This window comes from Simochromis diagramma, unplaced genomic scaffold (assembly GCF_900408965.1).
Source record: "Simochromis diagramma unplaced genomic scaffold, fSimDia1.1 OVJJ01000131.1, whole genome shotgun sequence".
In the NCBI taxonomy this organism is placed as follows: domain Eukaryota; kingdom Metazoa; phylum Chordata; class Actinopteri; order Cichliformes; family Cichlidae; genus Simochromis; species Simochromis diagramma.
The window spans coordinates 8,580,414-8,602,255 of NW_024387200.1; the positions used below are offsets into that span (position 1 = coordinate 8,580,414).

Sequence of the window (21,842 nt, forward strand, 5' to 3'; positions counted from 1 at the left end):
TCTCAGCCACCTAATCATTTGATCTTTACTTTCCTTCCACCCACATTGTGCGATTAGCTTCTTGTGAAGCAGAGTTGTAACCAGTAGCACCACACTTTCCTGATACCTCTGCATCACTGCAGTCTGCCATGACGCCCCACATTATGTGGCACCCTAGGTGTCAGTTAATGTCTGTGTAGCTAAATGTAAAGGAGAAAATGAGATTTCTGAGAAGATGAGTTTGATTCCAAATGTTTATTCACAAAGCATTTCAAGTCAGTACAACACAAATCAATACTGCATTGCTCTGTCTGCATATGTGAAAGAAAACTGAATAGTCCATTAAAAAAAGTGTCAGCTTTACATCAGGATTTGCAAGCAGTTTCTGCTTATTCCAAGAACTTCCTGACAGCTGCACTCATAAAGAAAAGTCCTTTGTTTAGACACTTTCAGACACCTTCTTCTGGATCTGCACCTGACTTGTTCCCCTCTGACGAGTCCAGTCCACTTTCTTAAGTCCATCTCTTGCACAGTATCGCTCTCTGTGACCTTCTCTGCTTAGTCCCGCCAGTGTCTGTTAAAGGGCAGTCACTGGGTTACCATTTGCCATCTTTAATGTACTATGCAGTACAGTCCAGCTCCATTCTCAGTGTCCATCAGGCGTTCTGTCCACTCCACATACACCTGAACAAGTTCACACATGAGGTCTGAACCCTTGCACAGGGTAATCCAGAACCAACGGGCTCACCCAGGATGCACTGGAAGAGTGTGCTCTTGCAGAAGGGGGGAGTTACAGCCACAGCCTCTTAATCCAGACATGTGAGGCAGAAAGGCATGAGGCCCCCAGCTGAAGCTCAGCTCCTTGACTTTCTTTTCATCATCATCATAATCATGTGAAGCAACTTCAGGGGGGTGTCACTTCAGCGCTCTGGGAGTGTGATAGTGGGCACCCAGTCATACACACTGCGCCTTTCCTCACAGAATACACTCAGCTTGTCCAGAGCAGGGTCTTTCCATGGGTTTGCACTAGGGCTCTGTAATTGTAAAAGAGGGAGATATTTAGAGTCACAAAAGTGGCAACACCTACAAGACATGCAAAGAAAGTCAGACACGGTAGTGATGCATGTATGATTCACTGGCTACCAGCTCCTAACTGAGTGGGAACGTACCGTGACAAGAATGCAGTGTGCGTCTTTGGGCTCGCCGGTTTCATCTGCACCCACGAGGTCGGCCAGGCGGTCGATATCATTGACACGCACCACGTTGATGTCATTGTCAAAGCAGAAAGCCTGGATGAGAGTGAAGTGGATCTGAAGAGCAATGTCACACTCGTATTCCTCATCGGTGGCGAGAATGCAGAACGCCACGCTGTCTGGGTCACTGTAGGAAAGACAAGAAAGGTGATTAGCCCATATCCTGCTGTGCGTGTGCTCGACTTTTTTTTTTCTTTTCTGTTTTTTAAAGGGCAAATGTAACTGAAAGTGGCACGAAATGCAATACTTACACATTCATGACTTTGGCAGATTCGTAAACTCCAACTGTCAGGTAGTCCTGCTTCTTAGCAGCGATCAGCAGCTCCTCCAGGGCTGCGCCTGCACTTTGCACCCTTAACAAAGAAAAATACATCATCAGCACACTGATCACATTACCCTCCCCAAAAATAACAGCTACAACGCTTTAATCCAGGAGCTTAAATAACGTTGTATCGATGAGTAAAATATTCACCTATCAGCGTTTTCCATTGTGTTCTCTTGTCCGTGAATCTCTTCCAGAGTCATAGTTATAATCCAAGCGCGATCGGGATGTTGCAGTGTTAAGAAAAGGCTGTGTAGTTGTCTGTGTACTCTCTTGCGTTATTCTGAGCTCGGAACGGTCTGTGGGTGGCTTTATACCGCACTTGGCGTCGTTTCTCGGCAAGGGGCGGTCTTTCCGATCCTGTCTCCTACCATTGGCTCAGAGGAGCTTTGGTGAGGAAAGCAAAAAAAAAGTCCCCGAGCAGTCGAACTGATCTTGTTGACAACCCCACGTGGGGCAAGATTACAACCTTTCAAGAAATCCCCCCCACCCACTCCCGATTTCTCCTTTTCTTGTCAACATCCAGCATCACCACTAAGGGCAAAAACTACAAGTGATGTTTACGATGAACTTTCACAGTCATTGCAAACAACACGGTGATATGAAGTTTTTTTTGTTTTGTTTTGAACCACTGCGGCTTCAGTTTGCCCCTGGACACGATGACATGTTTATGATATTTAGAAAACATATAAGTCACACATACACAGTCACACATTCTAAGAGATTCTCTTTTATTTATTATTATTATCATAGTTTGCAGAGGCGTTATTTACCATTTCGTAGCAACATCCCCGGTTTTTGGAATTATGTAACTATTACGCCTCGTGTTTTTCCACAGTGGGCATAGAAGAATTCAGACTATCCTGCAGGTGACAACAGAACTGAGTGTGCGGATTAGCCGAGGGAAAATTGGCAGATCTTTTTTCTGTGGGTGAGCCGCATTAAAAGAGTAGCGACGATTAATTTGATGTGTGATAAACTCTGGAACAATCCTTTAGCGGAGTAGCGGATTTCCCCAGTCTGGAGAGTCACTGGGGAAATATTTATATATATCATCTATCCGAACTTTCCTTGTGCAGCTTTCCATTGCTCTTAATAAACAGCCGGTTCCTGGTGCACCTGCTTGGCGCGTCATACCCTACTAACCTGTTACTCAACGTGCTCATGTGTTTACAGTCTGCCCAGCAGTTACCGAAATGTCCCCGGAAGGAAAATCTGCAAGCCTGTCCTGACCCGAATAGGACCAGAATTCTTGGTGGCGATGTGTTTTGTGGGACTGACCAACCAGCTTATGGCCACACGCCAGTTTTTGTTCGCCTATTGAAAAAGCAAAGGCTTAAACAGTTTGTCTGGGGCGCGTGGCATTTCTGCACAGAGGTAAAGTGCAGCTCCGCCACACAACATCACTACATCCCTCCACCTGTCTCCGGACTTTCCATAGCGCTGGGGGATGTGGATCAGTATGTGTGTGCGTCCTGCGTGTTTTATTACCCAGATCTATTCAGTGCCCTGCGCCAGATGCCCGACAGATGCGCACGGGCCCTTCCCAAAAAAAGCGCCACGCGTCGCAGCCGCGCCTTTTCTGGTCAGTTTATCTTATCGGTGGGATAAGCACGTGTTTACATTCATCATCAGTCCCCTTTTTCCGACAGATGTTGCGACCACAGCGAGGCCGTGCATGTAACTGGGTTGTTGTCTGAACTTGTCCATGTGTGAGCAGTTAATGAGCACTGAATGTGAATGAATTACCAAAAACCTCACAACTTCTCCTATCTATCTAAGAGGTCTAATATCTTCTTAACAAGTGAGACGTGCCCACAAATGGGCCTAATTACAGGAATAACGCGCTCTGTTAAAGGTTGTTTTCATGACCTGTTTCATGTTAAATGGTGAGTCAAATAATAAGCCAAGCTGACATTTGTTTGGACGCAAAACAAATGCCTACATGATAACGGAATGACCTTTAACCTAATCTAGCCTACACAGTCAACTGATGAAAACAAACTTGGCCCGCAGCAAACAGAGGGCTTTGTGTCACAAATCTGGATTTACACCTCCACCTGCTGGCGTGTCCTTTAAACAACTTGTCTCAACATGTTGAATAAGCCACATGACTCGTGATTCCAGCCTTACAATGGTGAGTCACCAACCAGTCTCTGTACTGTTACCCTCCACACAGCTGAGGTCAGACAAATACTGTTTTCCAGTCATGGAGCAGGAATAGCAGGGGGATACAAAAACAAGAGATTTGCAAGTGAAAAAAAAGAAAGAAATAATAAAAGGTAAATTTACATAATATAAAGTTAGAACGGGATTACCCATGCATAAATTCACATTTTACTCACATATAAATCAATAAAGTGGTCTGTTAAGACAAACAATAAACAGAAGATTTGGATAAGGTTATACAATAGGGGGAATTCCAGAGTGCCTGTGAAAACCCCACTGGAGAATACATTAGAAATATCTCTCATGTGATCTCGAGGAAAACACCTGACTATGTTAAAAGGTGTGGCAAACAATTCCAGTGAGAGTTTATAACTGTGAGATTGTAAGTCCTCGTTTCTCTGCCAATGTGGCTACAAAATTGCACAGCACACCTGCAGAAAAGTTGGATAGGTAGAAAAGTGAGTGGAGAATATTAAATAAATCCATCTCCTGTAAGTGGGTTGACTAGAATTGGTAGCAGGCTTTTTTTCACAACCCTTGTTTACGTCTTAGTCTTACTATCAGGACATTAAAAGAATCGTCTGGTGCTTACCAGTTTCTAAAAATATTTAAATCCTTCCTCAGACGAACAACACGTCTTATTACGCTGTTTAACTGTGTGTGTGTGTGTGTGTGTGTGTGTGTGTGTGTGTGTGTGTGTGTGTGTGTGTGTGTGTGTGTGTGCAAAATCTACATACACCGTATGATTCAGTATTTTTAGTTGCAATGACTTTACATAACTGTTTTCTGTATCAGCCTCTGACATCAATGTGGTCGAATTTAAGCCCAATCTTCTTCACAAACATTGCTTCAGTTTGTTGAGATTTGCAGGCATTTTTTGCGCCTTAGGTTCCCACCACGTCATTGTAGTTGGATCTGGACTGCAACACCTTTATCCTTTTTTCTTTTTCAGCCATTCTTTTGTAGATTTGCTGTTGTGCTTGGGACCATTATTCCTTTGCATGACCCAGTTTCATCCAAGCTATAGCTGTCAGTCAGGTGGCCTCAGATTTGTCTCTATACTTCAGTATACAAAAGAGTTCACGGCCAACTCAGTGACTTAAAGGTGACTGGTTCTGTGGTTATATCCAAATCATTACCCCTGGCTGTCCTGCCATGTTGTTTCTTAGAGAAGAGGCTTTCAGCAGAGGCAGCAGAAGTTGCTCTTTTAAGATCATTGCTTTTGGTTTTCTTCTTTGATATTGTGTTAAAACACACCTGGATGACCTCAAGTGGTCAAACTTGCTCGTGATCAGTCAATCAACTGCATGCAATTAGCAGCACTTGGCTGCTACCTACCCTCTTATTTCCCATGATTACCTTTCCATCCATTTTCTGCACTTTTGATGTCCCGAGACATAAATCCTTAGACTTCAGAAAGTATACTTTCTTTTTCACATCTGCATCTCTGCATCAACGACATGGATGATGATTTACTCTGACATATAAAAAGTTTATTATAGTTGTTCAGACATGTCTTATACATAAAGTGTTGAAATGTACATAAAGAGCTACAATCACTTTTTTTTATATTTACATGTCATTCTTGGACTACACCAAATGCCAGTGCTTTTTGTTCAAAGTGATTAACATTTAAAATCTCATTGCCTGTCAAGTATAACAAAAAGTAGCCTCGATACCATTTACAATACCAACAGTAACAAAGAAAAAATACACAAAAATAAAAAATGCATCACTGATAAAACAGGTCATAACATTTTGGAGCAATATTTACTGCAAGTTTGCTGAGCAAATAAGTCAAACCCCTCATTCTGCTCATCGTGTTCCAGACAAGTTTACGAAGGTAAGAATTGTGCAGCGAAGTTATAAAAGAGAAGATCGCAGGGGCAGAGTTGGTTAGCCAACAACGGTTAAGTCCAGGATTCAGGTTCTTTTATCACATTTTGTGTTGCTTTACTGTACAACATAAAAACAAAGCATTCACAAATTAAAAGGAGCATGGATACCCTTGTTACAAGGGAGATAATGACAAACTTTACAAGTCTTTAAAATGGCCAAATGTCCTGCAATGGCTTAAGCATTACTGTGGTCAAACAACCACGGTGATCAAGCTTCATGAGAATCAAGCACTCTATCTTCTACTACTTCATAAACGTTGCTGACTAGTTTGCAGCACAAACGACTAGACTACTTTTCATAATAATTTACTATGGCTATGATAAGTATGATTTTTGGGAAGTCACTGATAAGCAGCATTTGTTAGCACTGAGATCTGCTGGACATTTTCAGATAAACTCACTCAAGATTTAGTGACAGTCGGGCCATCAATTCATATCTGTCTTTAAGTAATCTACTGCCCATTCACTTCAATTATTCCTGTGCTGGTGAATAAATGCACAAATTTAGGCAAAGCTCAACATGTTGTACGATAATTTGACAGCTCTCAGTGCTAACTCAGTTGTGTGTGCACTCTAGTAATGCAGGCATTTGTTTAATCTCTGCAATGTCCTTTTGAAATATGAAAATATCTCCCCAGTTTCTTTTGACCGCTGGAGAAGGGAAACAAGAACAAAGTGCAAATAAAGTAACTAGTAGAAGACTTTCAGAAGGGAAAAGCATGGACGAAAAGATGGATCTTATATCTGGAAGAATAACTGCATTATTCCCTTCTCCCTTTTTTTAATATTAATGTTCCCTCTGGCACCCAAATCATTAGGAATACAGCTCCCTCTGCTGGTTATACTGAACAACATGTCCTTACTACATCTCATCAGAGCGGTGCTGCTGTAATATGACAGACGGAGGATTCCGGTCTATCCAGGCGTCCTTGGAAGCTTTTGCATTATATGCGACAGCAGACGCCACTACACCATTGATGGATCCTTCCTGTAATGCCCCGGCTGGCCCCTGCTTCATCTCTGCTGCCTGAGCAGGACTCGGGAAGTCTGCCGAAGAGTTGCTGTTGACGCCCGTTTCTGAATCAGGTTGTTCCACCCTCTCGTAGTCAGGAGTGTGATTCTTCTGACCGCCCGCAAAGATGGCTTTAACATTATCCACCTCTACTTGGTGAACTAACAAACCTTCTTTGGCCTCAGAGGAGGATACGGCATCTGTGCTTTCAGCTGGCAGTGATCGCAGGCTCCTGGAGACGACTGTTAGTCATGATTGAAAAGATAGTTTACAAAGGTTAGGCGACACTGCCGGAAATTTCATTTGTGAAATCAGCTATCTTATTAAGTAAAGCATGCATATCTTAAGGTACAGCAAGGATAGCTGAAATATAATAAAAGACAGACTTGATATTTATATACAACTCACTTGAGGAGGGCGTGTAGAGCTCCTTTGTTTGGGTGTTTCCACCAAACGGATTGACTGATGGGAAGATGATCAGACAGAAGGAGAGCAGGAAAACCTGAAAGTCCAATGAAAAAGTGAGAAAAATAGCAGAGCGTGACAAAGACCTTCACACTGAGAAAAAAAAAAAGCCAATTTACCATAACACAAGTGCTGGTTGTGCTGGCCTTCATGGTTGACATCTTCACTATAGCCTGAAGTTTTCTCAGTTGTTCAATCAACGACCTGTTTATTTACAAAAACCAAACAAAAACAAGAGGACGTGTTCAATGTAACTGATTCAGAAGCTTGACCCGACTATGTAAAAACCCAGAAGCAAAGAAATGGCTTCTTACATGTTCTGTTTCTGAAGCATTTGGACTTTCTTCTGTAGTTCCAGGTTGTGTGCAGTGCAGATGGCCACCCTGTGACAGAAATCAATTCATCATTTAGTATTTATCAAGAATCAGACACACAAGTGTTTGCTCTATATTAAAAATCTTTTCTTCTCTTCTAATTTGATTTTAGTCAATTAGAGAATTTATTGACCATGATTTTATCTGGCCAAGAACAACAACAACACAAACAAGTCCTTGTCTACCGTTATCAATAATACCATCCTGTCCTGCCATAAACGAATCAATATATTGATAAAAATCTTGAAGTTTAAAACAAGAGAGCTTAAAATGAAATACAGTGGAACCCCGACTTACGAAATTAATTCGTTCTCGAGGGTTTTTCGTAAGTCGAAAATTTTCGTAAGTCGAAGTACCCATCGCGCCTTTTGAGTGAACAATAGGCTATAGGCTAATTGCTAACTGCAACAACAATACGTCGTTCAAGTGGAACAGTGAAGCACAAGTACGAAAGCCGAGGGATTGTCACATGATTCGGAAGGCATTCCGGGCATTCTGGGCTCAGCCAATCAGAGCCAGCAGATTTCGTTACGTGGGCATTTTGCCGTAACACGGGCAGAAATATTGCCGTTAAGTGCCTTTGTAACTGGGGTATTCGGGGTAAGTCGGGGTTCCACTGTAGTCAGTCAAAATATTTAGATAATTAAGATATTCTGAAACTGATTACAAAACAATGTAGCCACATCCTTGGAGTCAGTGACTATATAATAATAATAATAATATATATTAAAGATTATATTAAAGATTTTGATTTATCATCTGTATCTCACCTGTTTTCCAGTCCATCAACATACACCTTCTTCTTCTTGCGGCTCTCCTGAGCAGACTGCTTGTTGCGGATCTTCCTTCTGATCCTCTTCAAAGTCCTCTCCTCTGCCTGTTACGCAGAGCAGAGCAGGCTTTCAATCACCACGTTCACAAGACAGATGACGATGTGTATAAAACAGCTTTGAGCAGCTGTGCCACAGAAAGACCAATTTAATATTCACCCAACAAAGTAAGTATGTAACTAAAGAGATATCAAAAACACCTGAAGTGAAAATTACCTTAGTGAGGGGCATGTGTTGGGGAATGGTTACTCCTTCTTTTGCCAAAAGCCGCTTCTCCTCCTCAGTGAGCACAATCTCTTTAAACTGGAACTAAAGAAGGGAAATACAAAGTTTTTCTTTTAGAAATTTTGTGTGTGTTCTTATCTCGTTAACAACATGTGTCAAACATCACTGAAAAGATCAAATACAATCTCTTTGGTCTTCTGGTCTGGCATAAGAATAGCAAAAGAAACTGACCTGGTCTTCTTTGATGGACTCTGTTGTATCTTGTACCGAGTCCTCTATGGCCAAAGTGCAAGGCAGCTCACTGCTGACATCCTCCTCCATCGCCTCAGTCACAAGGTCATCTGTGAGAGGAAGACTAGTCATTTAAATCTTCCATCCCCCACAAATTCCACACAGACCACATCTCATGTTCCTTTTAAGAGATTTGAAATTCTAAGATAAAATAAAATGTTGAAGTTTCAGTAGTTCTTCAATAAATGATAAATACCCAGATCAATGAAGACATCTGTATCTGGCTTCTCTGCCCTCACACTCTGCAGCACGTCCATATCCCTCCCTCCGCTCTGCAGCAGAGAGTAGCTGTGATCTGCTTGGACTGTTAAGGCCTCAAAGCTTTCTGTTTGTGCCTCTGAATAAGTCACGGCAAGGTCGGAGTGCACCGGGCTCGGTTGGGAATAGCTGGGACTGGGCACAACATCACTATCACTGCTATGAGGACTGGGGCATCCAACATGGTTGTTATTTCCAGCCCCGGAGCTGCTGTCGTCTGAAATGCCACTGTCGCTGCCCAGTGGAGAATGGGAGGGAGAGATGGTCTCCGTGTTGTCCTCTCCATCTAACAAGCTGGATAGAAAATCTTCAGTATCCATATCTGGCAGCATCTGGGAGACAAAGGTGTGTTAAATTCTAAAGCAAACACACACACATACATATAAGACTGTTAGGCTTTAAGAAGCTGTATTACCATGTAGTACATCTGGTATTAAGACTCAAAGATGTTTATATTACTGCTTCCAAAGCATGACTCATTTTAGCACCTAGTTACTTCAGATAATGCATTAAACCGCCATCTAACCAATTTCACTAACAACATTAACTTCCTCTTACATCTTGTTCAGACAGCCATGACTCAATGAGCCCATTCCCATCAGGAAAGAAGGGCTCAGTGGATCCATTCTCTCCATCATGGAACAGCAGTCCAAACAGGTCTGCTCCATCCATGTCCGGAAGATCTTCTGCTATTGACATCTGCAGATAAACAACAAAATACAGAGGATAGCATATTTAATATCTGGTAATAATAACATTTTAATGTATATAGAAGTTATGCTGCTAAAACAGAAGTATAACATCACTGTCTGGAATATTGAGAACAGCAAAGTTCATAGAGTGTATTACAGTTCAGTTGTGCGATCACCTAGTTAGGAGTTTGGGTTAGGTTAACTGGTTCTAAATAGGCCACAGATGTGAATGGTTATGTGTTAGCCCTGTGACAGATTGGCAGCCTGTCAAGTGTGTACCCTGACCTCACCACTGAACTGGATAAGCAGAAGAAGGGAGTATGGATGGTTGGCTTTAATAGGATAAAATTCTATAGGATTTTATACGTCTACTGGAATTTCTTTTATGATCCTAAAATGATTTTAAATTGAGGCTCAATTAATTCTACAATTGAATTATTATGTTTTCTAATGGATCAAACCGTTTTTAAATGACCCATGAATCTCTCTGTTATTGGGGTTTTGTAGCCACGTGACTTAGCTTGCTTATTAAAGTTCATGTCATTACTTCCCTTCCCTGATTGCTGTGTAAAAGTGCTGATACCCAACAAAATACTACGATTTTTTTTATAACAGGTCAAAGTGCGCCTGATACATCAGCGTTGGTACATTGCACCGTGACGGTCCAGTAACCATCCACTGGATGCTACTCTGTACTTTGTCTTAGCCTCCACGCGGAGACTGCAGGTGCATAGCTGTATTGAATGCATGTCAGCCGTGTAAGTATATGAAAAGCAGATGTAGTTCCCTGACATGGGGCCGATAACACGTATAGTAGCCTCTTATTGCATCAGCGCCACGGTTTTATCATGACCTCATCCTATAGTAAGCCCCGCCCCCCATGCCTTTGTCACGGGGTCTGAATGCAATATCAAGTGTCAAAATAAATAAGCTGCATAATTTTTTAGTTTATCCAATATCGTGGAACGACTGTTTGAACGCTGCACTGTTTCCCGAGGTTTTGAAAATGGCTGTGCGCCGAATGCAGGGTGCTGGTATTCAATAATATAAATAATACTACTAATAATTTTTTGATATTTATATTAGCCATTTTATACATGAACGAAATTACTTAGTTAAGCTAGAAGTTTGCATAGGTGATTTTTTTTTTCTTTTGCTTATGAATTTAAGAAGCTCAAAAGTGTAATCATCGTCAGAAGGCAGGAAACGTCTTCTTAGGCCAACATCGAGGAATCAGCAGCATTCCGGTCTAGCATTAACATTAGCCTTATAATACTGTTATAATCTTTTTCTGCTGAGGGCGTGGTCCCCTGTATCATTAAAAACACAGGGAAACATCAACAACATTAATTAGCATTAATTTCCTTACCGTTTGATGGCAAGAGACGAAATACCATTCGAGTGAGTGCGTCCGATTGTCTTTTGGTTACTCGTGTTTTTTCAGCTGCCGCTGTATACCGTCAGACCGCTTCCTACTGAAACCACCTTCCAACGAGGCAAAAATTGCGTCATCACGTAAAGGCGGAAATGAGTACGTGGTCTCCTTTGGTGTTTCTGGGAAATAGAGTTAGTTTTGTATCTCCGGTACGTGATAATTGCATTGCTTTCTTTAAGCAAATGTACGGATCATGTTATAAATATACCAGGAATTATCATATAGAAAAATAAATAAATCTATAAATAAATAAATCTGGTAAATGTAAAATTCGGTGTTAAAAATAAATACAAATACATAACAAATAAATAACAATAAATAATAAATAGGTGTAAAAAGGTAAAAAATATATATATATAAATTAAATAAAAATTAATTAGCCAACAATGCATGTTAGCAACTTATTTTATAATGATATGAATTCACTGCGTATAATGTCTGCTTGGATTTACAACTATAACACACACACACACACACACACACACACATTAAATAATTATAACATCAAGAAGATAAAGCAGCATTTTTAGTTTTAAATTTATTTCATTCAGCACATTTGCATGGACATGGAATCATAAAAAGACAAATAGATTCAAACTCTTACCAGAATCGTTTCACTCAAAACTGAAATTTTATTTTGCCATGTGAACTACTAACTGTTAGTTGGTCTTCACAGCTTATTGTCATCTAGTGGATTTTTTCAGGCCACAGGGAAAATACCGAGGTCAGCCAGTCTAAGAGCAGGGACATCTCATAGAGACGTATTATATAAGATGTAAAATCTCTACTTACTATCTCATCACAAGCATTAAGGAGTACAATGAAACCAGGCTGTCTGATTTCATAAACAGATGGAAAAAAAAAAACAAAAAAAAAACAAAACTAAGGCATCAAGGAGAAGTGCAATTAAACATTTAAGACATAAACACATTTTGTGTAGATACTGCATGTTTCGCCACTTTTTCAACAAAATATTGTGGATTTATGTCTCTTCATAAAAAATAAGCTACAGTGATTCTCATAGGGCTTGTTGTTACAACACAACTAAGCGTAGGCCAAGTGTGAATTAGAAATATATGGCCTGCATGACCCAAATAATAAGTTCTGCATGCCATCTAATCATTGCTATGCTGACTTGGATAAATGAGATTTCAGAACATTTCAAATTTCTTGAGATTTCCTGTCCCTGCAAGAAAAAAAACAGACGAGGACAGCAGCAACATAGCTACAGAGACATAAGAAAAGACCAATTTTAGGACTTGAGTGGGGTTATATACCATAATTTCAATTTATACTACTGGACTGAAAATATTCTTGTTTTAATTTTTTATTTGTAATAAATCCATGCATCCAAGTCCATAACTTAATTAAATTTCCAGAGCAAAGAATTTTGTCACAGAATTGCACAGAGTTTAGATGTCTGCCGTAAACTGCGGTACACTTTTAGCCGTTCTTTTTTACTTGTTGCTGTGGGTCTGACTGCCTGTTTTACCACAGGAATGCTTTCGACAACCCGTCTCTTGTGAAAACGGTGTAGCAGAATCCGATAGACACCAGTGATGGAGCTCCTGCAGTCTTTGCCCTGGTTGTTCAGGATGTGCTCCGAGGTGATTCCCAGTGCCTCCAGCGAAGACTTTATCTCCATCTCTTCCTCTGTGAGATCTGATGGATCACTCTCTGCGAGGTAGGATGGGTCCAGTTTAAAGGGTTCCATGGCGTGCGGGAGGTCCACGGGGAGCAACCACTCGCAGCCCATCATCTGCTCCACTGTACAGCGGTCAGTTGGTATGGGTTGGAGGATTCCCCTGGTTAGCTTCTGGCATGCATCTGGCACCCAAGAGGGAATGACGTAGGCCCCATCCATGATGCACCGCTTTAGTTTGGCCACAGTGTCCGCCCTGAATGGCATTGTGCCTGTCACCATAAAAAACAACATCACCCCTAGGGCCCAGATGTCTACATAGATGCCAACATAATGCTCATCCCTAAAGAGTTCAGGCGCAGCGTATGGCGGAGAGCCACAGAATGTGTTGAGTGTCTCATCGCGGCGGCTCAGTGTGCTGAATCCAAAGTCCCCCACCTTCACGCAAGAGCCGTTGGTGTAGAAGACATTTTCTGCCTTCAGGTCCCGGTGAATGATGTTATTTTCATGCTGTGGGAGAACAAAAAGAAGATCATATTATATGAGAATCGAAAATCTAACTATAGAGGAAGGACTGAGTGTTTGTTGTTATCTGTACTTCTACTTAAGTAAAGAAAGTCTGTACTTTTGCCACCTCTGTTCATGTAACCTGACACAGTGAAAACAGCAGCAGAAGCATCGCGTCTATCTCAAATTAAAAAACATGTTTTGCTCCTTGTTACTTCTTGGATATTTCATCCTGATATCAAGAACAGATCTTTATTAATTATTTTGTCTAGTAGGAATTAGTTATGGCAGCTGCAACTATAGTTCCGTCGATCTGTGTCAGCATGTGAACTGCTCTTCCACATATTAAATATTCTAGTGAAATATTACAATGCAATATTTTTTTTTTCATCTATTTTTATTCTTTGACAACCTGCAGATGGAGAGAGAATGAATGACTAAAATCTAAATGCCGTGCACATGAAAAGAGTGAAAGTGCTGGTTACAAGTAATGAATCATTACACAGCTATTGTGCAAACATTCAGCCCTGACAGAAATTGTCATATGAGATTTAATAGGTTAGAGGATTAGATGAACACACTGGCTTATTCAGGTCACCGTAGCAGCAGAGAACAGACAACACTATAGATGTCAAAGTTATACAACTATCAAGATTTTATATTATCAGACAATTTTAATATAAACGTAAATTCACTGACCATGTGTTTAACAGCAGAAAGAATCTGAGCAAAGACAAACTTGCTGTCAGTGTCAGAAAGCTTTCCTTCTGTAGTAATCTTGGTGTAGAGCTCCCCTCCGCCTGCGTACTCCATCACTAGGTGCAAACGTGACAAAGTCTCCACCACCTAAACACATACAGTGCAAGTACATATGTTAGAATACATAAGCAGAAAAGTACTTGATGTCAGATAGATTTAATGATCAAAAAAAGCACAATGGCATTAGAAAGACACTTGAAAGTCCAAAATACCTCATAGAGGCGTATGATGTTGGGATGGTGTAGTTTTTCCATGCTAGAGATCTCCCTGGACAGCAGCCGCTGGGTCTTCTGATCCAGCTTGGTCTTATCTAAGATCTTTATGGCCACTTTGTCTAGTGATGCAAAAGGAGACATTTGGTCACTGATTGCTGTACACATAATACATCTCGACACAGGAAAAAAAAAAAAGGTTGAATTTTTAATCACTTTTCTAATAAATTTTAAATTAGTTGTTACATAAATCTTTTGTAGACTGATGATAGACACTGTAAGCCTGGTTCCACTTAGCAGTTCAAACAACACTCTGGTCTGGATAACTGAGATGAAAGTTTTGCTGATCCTGAACTAAATTTTCATGATTATATTCTTCCAGGGGGTCATATGATTTATTTTCTTAGACAGTCATAAATTACTCCAAGTCTCAGTAGATATGTAGGCTCACACCAAGGATGGCAAAGGGTTAAAAAAAAAAAAAAAAGACTGGAATAGAGTGCTACATTAGCTGCACTGTTAAAAATCAAAATTCAAATTTAAAAATGAATAAATAAATGCAGTTTTACAATGATCAAATGCACTCTGAATTTTGAAAAACTGATATCTTGGCTGTGTTCCGTTAAATGATTCATAGAGATGCATAAAGTAGACCTCAGGTAACTGAATACAGAAAAGTTCTTAAGTGGCAAAATGGTGTTGAGATATCTAATTGTGCTACAGTATGCATTATTAAGGCTGGCATTAGACTCTCTTTCAGCTGTGACATAGCTTTCAATAGGAGCATTTAAAATGCACTGCAGCTCATTTTGTGTTTTGACTAAATGACACCACTTACCTAAACATTGCGCGCACACACACACACACACACACACACAGAACCAGAGCCAGCCACAGAGTAAAAACGCACAAACCTTAAATGGTAAAAAAAAAAAAAAAAAAAAAAAAAAAAAATCCATGCATGAACACGCACACAAACACACACACACACACACACACACACACACACACACACACACACACACAAACAAACAAAGCTACACTAATTTTCCTCTGTCGTTGTAGCCTTTGATGAGGCATGCAGCAATTTTAGCCGTCGCTAAGGAAACTGGAGATCTCTAATCAATCCATCTGTTCAAGGGCAGCAGACAGTCTGTCTCTTTGTGGCTGAATCAGCCCCCTGGCCAGGCACAAATCGCCATGTTAGTAAATTGCTATAAGCACACATTTGGTAGTGTTGCAGCCCATTAATGGAAACAGGTTATCACCCAACTTATTAATTCTAATAAGAAGCCACCGTAATAAAAGGAAGCTTATGCGTCGTGTTTTTTTTTTTATTCCAATGTGTTTAGGCGATGTTTTTATGCGACGCTGTGCAAATGTCTGTAAATATTGCTACACGTCATTCGTTTCACAGTGGGGTTTACCTTTGGTGAGAGCATGAATTCCCAGCTTAACATGGGAGAAATTTCCACACCCGAGCTCTCCATGAATTTTGTAGAAGCCGATTCTTCTGCCCACTGTTAGCTCACGGACCAACCTGCCAGCAGTTTAGATAATAAAGCATTTAACACCAATTTTCACAATTTGGCAAGTAAAAAAAAAGAAAAGAAAAAAAAAAAACCCACAATGAAAAATATAACAAGTAACTTACAATCACCATACCTTTCATCCTGGCACATATCCAGGTTCAGCCTTTCCAGAGGAGTGAGGCGGCGGACGGTGGCTCCCTCATCATCTGTGTTTATGTCAGAGCTGTCCTGCCGGCTCCAGCGGGTGTTCCTTTGGCTGCTACTAGTAGAGGCCACCGTGCTTCCAATGGAACCTCGGATCGAGTCTCCATGAGAATCCGCGCTCTTGACCCCAGTTACTGAGCTGGTCCCAGTGGTTCCTCCTGCTCCTGACCCCTTAGAGCCTGCTGTCTGAGTCCCAGCTTCAGCCCCGTCTGGGCTACTCTCAGAGGGGTAGACTGCAGTCATCCTGCAGGTGACACACAAGGCGGTCTGGGCTTAGTTCATAGCAGGAATTGATACAAGACTGGATACAGAATATGAAAAAAGAAAAAAAAAAAAAGTCGTTTTTAAAAAATAAATTTTTCTCAATACATTTTGAATACCCCGTTTTTCTTAACAGAATCACCTTCAAAGTAATTTTTTAAATGCAGATTAAACTCTTATGATAACTATAATGTTTGTGTCCCCAGTCCTAAAACTGAAAATACATGTAATATATCATAAATGTGATGCCCACTTCAATATGTGCTCTATTTTTATTAGCAGATTAACAATAAATTTTAACTTTGCTGTGAGACTGTTTTGTTCCACACTTTTACAATATGTTCACAACAGCAATAATATTATTGCAGACATAATCTGCGTGACGTGAAATGAGAACGCGAAACGTATGCACGATAGTATCAATTTTGAATTTATGCTTATAGCCTACTATCCTGGTTCTGCTGTACTATGATGGATTCGATATGAAAACCGATAAAGCAAATATGCATGCGACAGAAGCCTTGACTTACCTTTGAATGTGTGATCCTTTTCCATTTAGAAAGTAAGTCCTTTAGTGTTCTTGTCGAAATCTACCAAAGTCACATAGACAAGTGAGCCAATAAGCATGGTTTAACTTGGAAGACTGCTTTTCTACTAAATGAGTAAAAATCAGTGGGTCCAAGCTCATGCTTCATCCAGAATTTCCAAAAATCTGCTGTAGCTTAAATTGTCCTTGCAGCTTGTAATCTGAAGGCTAAAGCACTTGTTGATATTTTAGTTTTCCTCACTTACGGATGTTCAGGAAAAGGTGACGAGCACGGAGAGAAGATAAACGGGGAATTTAGGCTTACTGGAGTCTTTTTCTGAACAGGTCCGTGGGCTTTAATAGACTGCTTTGAGTCTCCAGGGTATAAATAGGCCACAGGGTGAGGAGGAGGGGAGAGGAGCTGGATAAGAGGGGGCAGGCTGGGGCAGAGGGGATGAACAGATGATAGTGTCAGGGTGCAGCCATGGAGTGGTTACCTGTAATGAAGGAAAAGACAGTCATAAAAGTAAGCGTCTTCTATGTTATGTTTTCTGTCTATATCAAAGCTCATGACAGCCTCTTTTACTTTGGTGCCTTTTTTTGCTTAATGTTGGTTTACCTACCTAAGAACATGCATGCAGTATTCTACTCTCTATATGGATCAAGCGTCTCCAGAAAAACACATTTATTCCAGATTCCATCTTAAGTTTGTTTTTAAAAGGATAACACAAATGTACCTGTGCAGTATCTTCTTGAGAGCTTGTTAATGTGCGCAGAAGCTCCTACTTCGTCTGCTGCTTGACTCATGCTCCAAATGTGCTGCAGGCTGGGGTTGCTAGGAGAGCCAGAATAAACAAATCTGAGATACTCATTACTCTCTGCGACGAAGAAGACACTCACAACCTGAAATACCTGCATGATTAACCTTGATCATTTCATTGCAGTATGTCACACCTCCTGCTGTTTGTGTTTGATGTGAGGTGTGCGAGTGCAAAAGAGTGTAATTAGGTGATAACTGTGTACTGCTCTGGGAACACACGTCTAACAATGTCCCGTGAGATGGAAAAGAAAAGGCGAATCCGATTGGCAAGGCGCAAGTTAAATAAAATGTCTGTTCTACAGTGATTAATCTGGCAGATAAAATAACTTAATGAAAGAATTTGGTGAATAGTAATTGGAGTAAATCTGGAGTTGTTTCAGAACTGCACTGTAAATCATCCTTGATTCCACCAAACTGAGTCCAAAAAATGGTTTTGTCTTAGATACTATACGTTATATCTAACCATGTATTATTTCAAAGCAAACTGGAACGTTGAACAAAATTCTTTTCAGAGTGAAAGAATGGACTCTTGATACTTAAACCAGCTCAGGTGCATAATTTAGCAGCCTGACTCCTTAATGGAATTACATCAAAAAATACAACTGTGTACTGTACATGAGATTGAGATAGAGAGATAGAGAGATAGCAAGCTTTAAATCTCCCTTCTTTTAACACATTGCTTATTAAGTCAAAGGTTGGAACTAAAGTATAAAAGCTGAGAGACTCCAAACAATCAATTAACCAACAATAATTGATGAGGTTTCTTCCACTGTTAGCCAAAACAATAAAAAAAAAATATGAATGAGCCACAAATTTAAATTGGGTGTTCATTTTCTTTTGTTACAGCAACCATGGGCATAATACTTAGATTCAGTCTCACACACACCGGACTGGTCTCATACACTCACCAAGACTCCAATTATCCAGGTAAATCCACAATTTACACCCGTTTGATTGCTTTGTTTTGTTTTGTTTTTAACAAAACCCCTGTATATCAACACTACGGCCCGATGGGCTTGGTGCATCTGAACAAACTAATAAACAATAAACTAATTAAACTGTGCCCAAAGAAAACATTTGTGCTGGCATAACAAATAGTAATAAGTCGTACGTAAAGGAAAGAACAGAAACGGTTAGTGTAACATGGAGCTTTCAAAGGCTCTCCATCAACTGTCCATATATTAAAATGAATGAATCTGTGTTGAAGGCTCGCCAGAGAATCAAAGCGGTTCTCTTTTGTGAGGCCTAGAGTCTTCCAGCTTTCAAACACCTTCCTGCCATGGAACCATGAATATCTGCGTATTGATCTAGGGCAGCCTAAAAGGACTTGCTAAGGGAGGAGAGACGCGCTTTATAGCACAAAGCAACATGTGCCGAATACATGCCTTTTATGTGAGTAAATAAAAACACTAAAGGACAGCCATGCATGAGATAAACTGGTTAACAATGAAGGAGAGCATGGAAAGTTTTGGTACCCCAATCACCATTATTACCAGTTTTTTTGGATTTTAAGGATATTCCTGAATGAACAGGATTGATTAATATGTCTGAATATATGCAAATACAGACATGTTTCCATTTCTTAACATTACAAACACTATAATAGTCTCAAACGTGATGTAATAATCAGGGAAACATTTGCCATATTGAGTAAAACAACTGGTAAACTACACTGGCTCTACTGATAGCAACTGAGTTTAGAGTATCTTCAGAAAAGGTCCATAAATGGGTATTTACTGAGATTGCTTTGTCCTCGGCTTCCACTGTATAACATATCTAGCAGGTTGCTTAGTGATGAACACTGACCAAACGTGTTTGTGTAGGGTTGAGGATTAGCCATTAACTGGATCTCCTCAAGGAAGAGAGTACACAGTGTCATATTTACAGTTGCACTGAGCCTGCGAGTACCCGTGCTAATCGTGTATATGAGCAGACTGAAAGACATAAACACACCAACACGTGCACAACAGCGGATTCATGAACCGTTCACGGTGGTGAATGCACTGAGATTCCACTCAGATTGCACTGAGGTACTGTTGCTGCAAAAAGTTGTTGAAAAATGAAATATTGCAATAAAAAAAATTATATTTTTGTCCATGTAACAAAGAAAGTTACTGATAATGAGAAAAACTAACAGACCTAAGGTGTTATGAGTATTTTCCTCATTGAGTTATTTGAGGAAGTAATGCTAAATATTTTAAATTCTAAATTAGTTGCATTCCCCATACAGTTAATGCTATGACTTAATATTGAATGCAATCTTCACTTGTTTGAAGCACCAAATGTAAAAAACAAATAATAGAAATGTATGAAAGTGTATAAGACTGCAAACAGCTGGGCGTTCATAAGCAAACACAATCAGCTCTGCCAAGTGTGAGTCCTTCTTTACTCACCAGACAGCCAGTCACTTATCTCAAGATCCCTAAAGGGAAGAAGTAGGGTCTGCCGTCTGCTGATCACTCTGCTAGCATCAGCAGCCTCCTCAGACGCTCCAACAACGGAAAACACAAGAGCCCATCCACAGCAGCTGTGGATCAAGATTTACTTGCTCTTTCCATCTGTTATGGTTCCTATTGCCAAAATGCCTGTTTGTGTCTTTACTTAAGAAGGGTACAAAGCTGCTGTATGAAAAAGAGTTCCTCCTCTCTGAAAAACCCCTCACTTTGCTTTCCATTCATTCAGTTCACCCGCGCTTGTATCTCATTTTCTCTCATTGAGTGCACACGCACATTAACAGACTCTTTCCTCGGACAGGCACATGCACGTGAAAGCATACACATGTGCAGACAGCGAGCTCACCCCACACAAAGCTCCCCAGTGTGTTAACAGAGGCGCACAGCTGACAAGAGTGAAAAGCTCAACAGTGAAAGAGTTTCAACAATGAGGACCATGGGCCCTAGGAACAGAGAAGCAGGCCTCTCTGGAATCTATGGGGCAAATATTTCACAATTCAAAAAAAAAAAAGAAAAGAAAACCAGAGTGACCTCTAAATCCCTTTCCTCTGACGCATATTTACACACACAGTCCAAAGCACAGTGGCAGAGGCTTCAAAGGATACACAGCAACTTATTACAAGGAAATAACTTTGACAAAGTTGCTTTGCAAAGACGCTGCTTAATTGGTTTCCACATATACTTTTCTGCTCCTGTGATTAAATGCTAAAAATGTTGTTTTTCTTTTTTCTTGTTATGCAGCATGACTCACCTGAGCTACTGTTCCCTAAGCCTGGCAATACACAGCACTGTGCAGATTCAAGTACATCTTGGTGAGCAACAGAGGGCTATATAGAGGCCTTAACCAAAGTCAACATGACATCATTAGAGGGGAACACAATAACAGGACAATGCTGCAGACAACATACATCCTGCATCTGGTGCTTCAAATCTAAATTCTATTCGGTCGTTAATGTTTTCTGGCTTTAAAGAGCCGTCTGAGTTTGCATGTTATTCACTGTCAGCACATCAAAGAGGCGTGCATCAAAGAAAGACACATGAAGCACAATGTTTCATGTTCACTGACTGAATGATCATGAAAAGAAATATAATTTTAGAACTTTTTTTGCTTCAAGTGGAGATAAAATTAACTCAAGAAGGCTATTTTCCCACTTTTGCCTTTATAAGACAGAAAAATGTTTAAGCTTCAGGTTTAAATGTGCAAAACACAGCATAATGCAGTGTAGATTACTTGCTTAACTTTTCACATCTTCCATGTATTTGCTCCTTGGGGCAAACCAAAAAGTCAAAAAGTATTACTTATTAATTTCATATCATTTCCTTATGACAGGAGGGAAGATTTTAAATTATTAATGCAGGGAAACCAGTAGAGCAGGCTATAAGGAAGCAAAGCAGTGCTCCCAAGCCTTTACCACAGAGGGAGATGATGAGGTAAAAGATGAATTTGGGGGAAATGACTGGCATTCGTCATAACACACTGGTAAAAACCAACAGGTGTTAGAGCCAGACTTTATTCATTCCGAGCCCGATGTAATCGAGCCCGGTCAAAAGCGGTATGAGAAGTTGAACAGAGTTTAGGTGGATCTCCAGTTAAGTGTTGCATTTTGTAGGTTTCATGCATAAATGTGCAACCCCCAACAAGCGGGGTTGGTGGCTTTAACTTTGAATGCATGTGCATACGTGACAGAATTAAAAAAACAAACAAAAAAAACAAGTAAAACGA

At 40.4% G+C, this 21,842-nt stretch overlaps 3 protein-coding genes across 6 annotated transcripts; all 3 read right to left on the reverse strand.

The window, feature by feature from the left end:
- Positions 1-215: 215 nt before the first annotated feature.
- Positions 216-1,844, reverse strand: gadd45ga (growth arrest and DNA-damage-inducible, gamma a). Its single transcript, XM_040050784.1, has 4 exons — positions 1,705-1,844; positions 1,484-1,585; positions 1,149-1,359; positions 216-1,013 (listed from the first exon to the last, which is right to left on the reverse strand). The coding sequence occupies exons 1-4, from the start codon at positions 1,755-1,757 to the stop codon at positions 900-902; spliced, it is 480 nt and encodes a 159-aa protein (XP_039906718.1). The 5' UTR covers positions 1,758-1,844; the 3' UTR covers positions 216-899.
- Positions 1,845-5,194: 3,350 nt separating this feature from the next.
- On the reverse strand, positions 5,195-11,265 carry creb3l3l (cAMP responsive element binding protein 3-like 3 like). Of its 2 annotated transcripts, XM_040050781.1 has the most exons (10): positions 11,138-11,265; positions 9,635-9,775; positions 9,015-9,408; positions 8,759-8,868; positions 8,519-8,611; positions 8,243-8,349; positions 7,413-7,481; positions 7,218-7,302; positions 7,042-7,135; positions 5,195-6,875 (listed from the first exon to the last, which is right to left on the reverse strand). In XM_040050781.1, the coding sequence occupies exons 2-10, from the start codon at positions 9,773-9,775 to the stop codon at positions 6,484-6,486; spliced, it is 1,485 nt and encodes a 494-aa protein (XP_039906715.1). In that variant the 5' UTR covers positions 11,138-11,265; the 3' UTR covers positions 5,195-6,483. The 2 variants fall into 2 exon arrangements, with proteins under 2 accessions (XP_039906715.1, XP_039906717.1); XM_040050783.1 differs by lacking the exon at positions 11,138-11,265 and having other exon boundaries at positions 9,015-9,433; positions 9,635-9,752.
- A 456-nt stretch (positions 11,266-11,721) lies between these two features.
- Positions 11,722-20,745, reverse strand: nim1ka (NIM1 serine/threonine protein kinase a). Of its 3 annotated transcripts, none has more exons than XM_040051085.1 (8): positions 17,584-20,745; positions 17,172-17,343; positions 16,851-16,910; positions 15,989-16,303; positions 15,751-15,863; positions 14,324-14,445; positions 14,052-14,198; positions 11,722-13,355 (listed from the first exon to the last, which is right to left on the reverse strand). In XM_040051085.1, the coding sequence occupies exons 4-8, from the start codon at positions 16,300-16,302 to the stop codon at positions 12,597-12,599; spliced, it is 1,455 nt and encodes a 484-aa protein (XP_039907019.1). In that variant the 5' UTR covers position 16,303; positions 16,851-16,910; positions 17,172-17,343; positions 17,584-20,745; the 3' UTR covers positions 11,722-12,596. The 3 variants fall into 3 exon arrangements, with proteins under 3 accessions (XP_039907019.1, XP_039907020.1, XP_039907021.1); XM_040051086.1 differs by having other exon boundaries at positions 17,113-17,343; XM_040051087.1 differs by lacking the exon at positions 17,172-17,343.
- Between the last annotated feature and the right edge of the window lie 1,097 nt (positions 20,746-21,842).

Excerpts from the sequence above, each read along its gene's own strand:
- gadd45ga (XM_040050784.1), bottom strand. The coding sequence starts at position 1,757 with ATGACTCTGGAAGAGATTCACGGACAAGAGAACACAATGGAAAACGCT. Across the intron at positions 1,360-1,483 it reads TCTGCCAAAGTCATGAATGT|TGACCCAGACAGCGTGGCGT; the intron begins GTAAGTATTGCA and ends TCTTTCCTACAG. Across the intron at positions 1,014-1,148 it reads CACACTGCATTCTTGTCACG|AGCCCTAGTGCAAACCCATG; the intron begins GTACGTTCCCAC and ends TTACAATTACAG.
- creb3l3l (XM_040050781.1), bottom strand. The coding sequence starts at position 9,775 with ATGTCAATAGCAGAAGATCTTCCGGACATGGATGGAGCAGACCTGTTT. Across the intron at positions 8,869-9,014 it reads AGATGTCTTCATTGATCTGG|ATGACCTTGTGACTGAGGCG; the intron begins GTATTTATCATT and ends TTCCTCTCACAG. Across the intron at positions 8,612-8,758 it reads AGTCCATCAAAGAAGACCAG|TTCCAGTTTAAAGAGATTGT; the intron begins GTCAGTTTCTTT and ends TCCCTTCTTTAG.
- nim1ka (XM_040051087.1), bottom strand. The coding sequence starts at position 16,302 with ATGACTGCAGTCTACCCCTCTGAGAGTAGCCCAGACGGGGCTGAAGCT. Across the intron at positions 15,864-15,988 it reads GATATGTGCCAGGATGAAAG|GTTGGTCCGTGAGCTAACAG; the intron begins GTATGGTGATTG and ends AACTGCTGGCAG. Across the intron at positions 14,199-14,323 it reads ACATCATACGCCTCTATGAG|GTGGTGGAGACTTTGTCACG; the intron begins GTATTTTGGACT and ends GTATGTGTTTAG.